The 5,000-nt window shown below is 37.7% G+C and overlaps 1 protein-coding gene across 2 annotated transcripts in view; it reads left to right on the forward strand.

The window, feature by feature from the left end:
- Positions 1 to 5,000, forward strand: part of dync1li2 (dynein, cytoplasmic 1, light intermediate chain 2) — a 26,804-nt gene that overhangs the window by 535 nt on the left and 21,269 nt on the right. For both annotated transcript variants that reach the window (XM_062033681.1, XM_062033673.1), the window contains exons 2-4: positions 226 to 299; positions 2,802 to 2,918; positions 2,998 to 3,228. In XM_062033681.1, the coding sequence (XP_061889665.1) occupies positions 226 to 299; positions 2,802 to 2,918; positions 2,998 to 3,228 (422 nt within the window). The remainder of the gene's footprint in view (positions 1 to 225; positions 300 to 2,801; positions 2,919 to 2,997; positions 3,229 to 5,000) is intronic.

The following is a 5,000-nucleotide window of genomic DNA, read 5'->3' on the forward strand; positions in this document are numbered from 1 at the left end:
TCCAACCTAACTTATTAAACCACAATGCAAGAAAAACCAACAGTATCAACTTTTACTATTTTGTAAATAGTCAAACTAAACAGTCAGGAAAGATGACGTCACCATCAGCTTGTGGAGTTTTGACAACTGCCCCTAAACCATGTCCTGTATCACTTGTAGAGTTATATAATACTAGACATGTTTTTTTTAATAGTCAGACTTATCAATGCAACTCTTGTCTTCCAGGACCTCGATATTGAGTGAAGTTTCTACCCGTTCCAGTTCTAAATTGCCTTCAGGAAAAAACATTCTGGTGTTTGGTAAGTGTTTATGAAAAACGCCAGTGTGGACGGCAGAGATTTTTTTTTTTGCAGCGCTTGCATTGTTTTGTGGTTGTCAACCCTGCAGGGAGTGGAACACATTAGACCGGTGGTCCCCAACCACCGGTTGGGACCGGTACCGGGGCCGCAGAGAAACATTAAATAATTTTATAAAGGACTGCATTTTCTCCGACTTAACTTTGGACAGTCCCACTCGAACTTGTTTTCATTGAGGGCCACACCGCAGTCATGGCTGCCATTAGAGGGCCGCTTGAAACAGTAAATAATTAATGAATTTGGCTATGAATAAATTACTTTTTTTTTAACGTAAAGAGTAAAAAAAATTGGGGAGTTTACCACTGTTTTTTTATAGAAAAAAATCAATCAATCAATGTTTATTTATATAGCCCTAAATCACGAGTGTCTCAAAGGGCTGCACAAGCCACAACAACATCCTCGGTATAGAGCCCATTTAAGGGCAAGGACAAACTCACCCCAGTGGGACGTCGATGTGAATGACTATGAGAAACCTTGGAGAGGACCGCATATGTGGGTAACGCCCACCCAGTATAAGCGTAATATGATCAAACTTTCTTGTTCTTGTCAAAAACTGGCAGCTTAGTTGCCAGACTTTTACTGTAAAATATATGGTGTTTTTTTATTATTATTATTTTTACATAGGGGTGTAACAGTACACAAAAATTTCGGTCCAGTGCGTACCTCGGTTTGGAGGTCACGGTTCGTTTAATTTTCGGTACAGTAAGAAAACAACAAAATAGAAATGTTTTGGTTATTTATTTACCAAATTTGTAAACAATGGCTTTATCCTTTTAACATTGGGAACACTATAATAATTCTGCCCATGTTAATCCACATTAAACTGTCTCAAATTGTTGCTCAGATTAAATAAAATGACAAAACTTTTCTTCTACATATAAAAAGTGCAACATTAAACCGTTTCAAGTCAACTCATCATGCTTAATTTACAACAAAGTTAGATAAAATAATATTTGTTTCAATATTGGACACTAGTTCAAATGTTAGCATAAAATGTTAGCATGATGACATTAAAAATGTAAGCTTACTTCTGAGACGGCACCAGGTATCAAAAGCCTTGATTTTTAAGTTAAAACTATTATTTGTTAAAATCTTGCATAAAACATTTAAAAAAATGGCTCCAAATATCAAAAGCTATGATTTTTAGATGTAAACGTATAATATTAGCATGAAACGTTAGCATGTTAACATTAGCATAACATAGGAAGAGTTAGCGTACTTTTAAGATGGCGCCAAATGTCAAAAGCTATGATTTGTAGGTTCAGACAAACAACATTCATTCAATTGAGAGCATAAAACGCTAGCATGATAAAGTTAGCAAGATGACTTATGAAAAGTCAGCATCTTTCTAAGATTGTGCCAAATATCCAAAAAGCCGTGTTTTTTCTGTGTAAATGTACAAAATTTGCTAATATGCTAGCATAAAACGTTAGCATGTTAACGTTGGCATAATAACATGGGAATTGTTAGCGTACTTCCAAGGTGGTGCCAAGTATCAAAAGCCATGATTTTTGGATTTAAACTAATACAATTTGATAAAATGTTAGCCTAAAATGTTAGCATGATGACGTAGGAAATGTTAGCGTACTTCTAAAATGACGGCAAATATAGAAAAAAATAAAATTAACAAAAAATATTTTTGCGCAGTGATATTCCACAAAAAAGGCCTGTCACATAAAATTGTAAGCTATGGTAGCGAATGGAAAAAAAATAAATGTGTGTATATATATATTTTATACATACATATTTATATATCGTAATTTCCGGACTATAAGCCGCTACTTTTCCCCCTCGTTCTGGTCCCTGCGGCTTATACAAGGGTGCGGCTTATTTACGGCCTGTTCTTCTCCGACACCGACGAAGAGGATTTCGGTGGTTTTAGTACGCAGGAGGAAGACGATGACACAATGATTAAAGACTGACTTTTCATATACCGGTAGGCTGGTTATTTTGATAACGCACAGACGAGCACTTTGTATTACTTTGCACCGTTGTGTTATTTGTACTCTGCACGAATGCTGTTCGCCATGTCAAAGATGTGAAAGTTTGATTGAATGATTGAAAGATTTATTGTTAATAAATGGGACGCTTTGCGTTCCCAAACAGTCATCTCTGTCACGACAACCCCCTCCGTGGTAGCAGGAACCCCTATATACTACGGTAATTACACATCAAAACCCTGCGGCTTATAGTCGGGTGCGGCTTATATATGGAGCAATCTGTATTTTCCCCTAAATTTAGCTGGTGCGGCTTATAGTCAGGTGCGGCTTATAGTCCGGAAATTACGGTATATTTTATTTTATAATATAATATATGTATTATATAATAATAATATGATATTGGTTTATGGCAATATGACCATGGTGTTAGAGTCAACAAATACATTTGTGTTGACTTCATTGACCATATAAAATGGTGTAGCTGATGACTATGGTGTCTTTCAAGGGGAGGACGGATCAGGGAAAACTTCACTTCTGTCCAAGCTTCATGGAGCCGAGCACAACAAAAGAGGACGAGGACTGGAATATCAATACTTAAATGTCCATGATGAAGACCGGGATGGTTAGTTCCCTGTTTATAACTATACTATACTACGGTTTACGTACAAAAATTATACTTGCTGATCATTTTTCTGTTGCAGACATTACACAATGTAATGTGTGGATCCTGGACGGGGACCTGTACCACAAAGGCCTGCTCAAGTTTGCCATCTCTGCTCAGTCCCTACCTGACTGCCTCGCCGTGTTTGTGGCGGACATGTCGCGACCCTGGACAATTATGGAGTCTCTGCAGAAGTGGGCTAGTGTTCTACGTGACCACGTGGACAAACTGAAGATCCCTCCCGAGGACATGAGAGAAATGGAGCTGAAGAGTGAGTAATGGCTGACTTCATCTAATGGTGTTTGCCTTGTCATCTTACACATCCTCCACTGGATTGCATTGAATGTGGAATACACTGCTTATGTCCTGTCAGCATGTTATGAGTATAAGGTTTGTGCTTTGAAACACAACACAAGTTATTTTCTCATTGCTCATTGCCATGTCGATGTTGATTCCATGTTGCCATCCCACAGTTATTTGCGTTGGTTATCAGGAAGTGTTTAACCCTTGCATGAGGAAATGTTCTGTATTTGGGTCTGTTTGAGTTGAGGACCCCTGCATTCGAGCTTGGATGTCAGTATTATGTAATATTACATGTATCGCAATGGTTCTAGGTCATTGTCAGAGGCCCGTGATCCTCAGCAGGGTGTCCTGGCCCTGGGCAAGTTGTCCAGATAAATGAATGCGACACAGATGATGTTCCGTAGTTAAATTTAGATGTGGTCACTTCTAGCTCACCAAGACTTCTCTTGTGTTTAGAACAGATGAGGCTTTTTCTACATGTTAGTTCAACCTGTGTTTGCCCGCTATTTGTGTTGGTTTGTCTTTTATGAGGCAGCACAAAATAGGAAATAAAATTATATTACATCTACCAGAAATATAATCCAAAGAATCTATTTAATCCCTTCACTCTACAAAACTAGGCTATTGTCCACATATTTTGACATTAGTTTTGCAGAAGCATGATTGATAACATCACAACTTGCTAGGAGCATGTGGTGTGGAACTATGATTTAACTGAACATGCCTGAGGCTGACTTATAAAACTGCATTGCAGTCAGAGGGGAACTCACACTTTTTTGGAATGTTGCTTATCATTCACAATCCCTCTGTAAAACAAGATCCTTTGTCTTTTTTTCCGCAATTTAAGTCGTAAAATACGGCAAGTACAGCTAACGAGTACTCTAAAAACAACCAAAAATCTCCAACAATACTCCATTTACATCCCGTGACCTGAATATCTACCAAGTATTAGAGATATTGTTATTATAAGCGCTAATGTAGACAAACTACTTTTAGCTGTGCCGTGATCGCAGAGAGCTAACTAGCTTAAGCTGCTGCATTGACAAATTTAGACGGTGAGCTGCTGCATCGCCTCTGAGCTGGTAGAAGCTAATTCTAGATTATAAATCATGTCTCTCACCTGGATAGTAGAAGGTTGTTGGCATAAACCGAGAAGGTGGCCAACTTTTACATCCAACTGAGACCGAGATGGCGAGAAATACACGAAAAGACGCTCGTTTGCGGCACCATTCTTTTCATCCTTGAAGTTTATGATTAATTCTTCATTTAAACGGGAAGATATAAACATCTCATTCGTCGGCATCCCAGTGAGAGCAGATGTAGTACAGTAAGTGAATGTTTTATTATGTTCGTATTTTGTATTTCTTGTAGGGCTGGGCGATATGGCCTTTTTTTAATATCTCGATATTTTTAGGCCATGTCACGATACACGATATATATCTCAATATTTTGCCTTAGCCTTGAATGAACACTTGATGCATATAATCACACCAGTATGATGGTTATTTGTGTCTACATTAAAACATTTTTGTTCATACTGCATTAATATATGCTCATTTTAAACTTTTATGCAGAGAGGGAAATCACAACTAAGTCAATTGACCAAAACTGTATTTATTAAACAGTTATTAAGCAGTGGCACAAACATTCATGTCATTTCAAAACAGAAAGTGCAAGATTGTCAGAGACATTTTAAAACAAGCTATGAGTGCACTTTTGTGGATGATGTCACTAAGATGA

Source organism: Entelurus aequoreus, linkage group LG02 (genome assembly GCF_033978785.1).
Source record: "Entelurus aequoreus isolate RoL-2023_Sb linkage group LG02, RoL_Eaeq_v1.1, whole genome shotgun sequence".
Classification (NCBI taxonomy): domain Eukaryota; kingdom Metazoa; phylum Chordata; class Actinopteri; order Syngnathiformes; family Syngnathidae; genus Entelurus; species Entelurus aequoreus.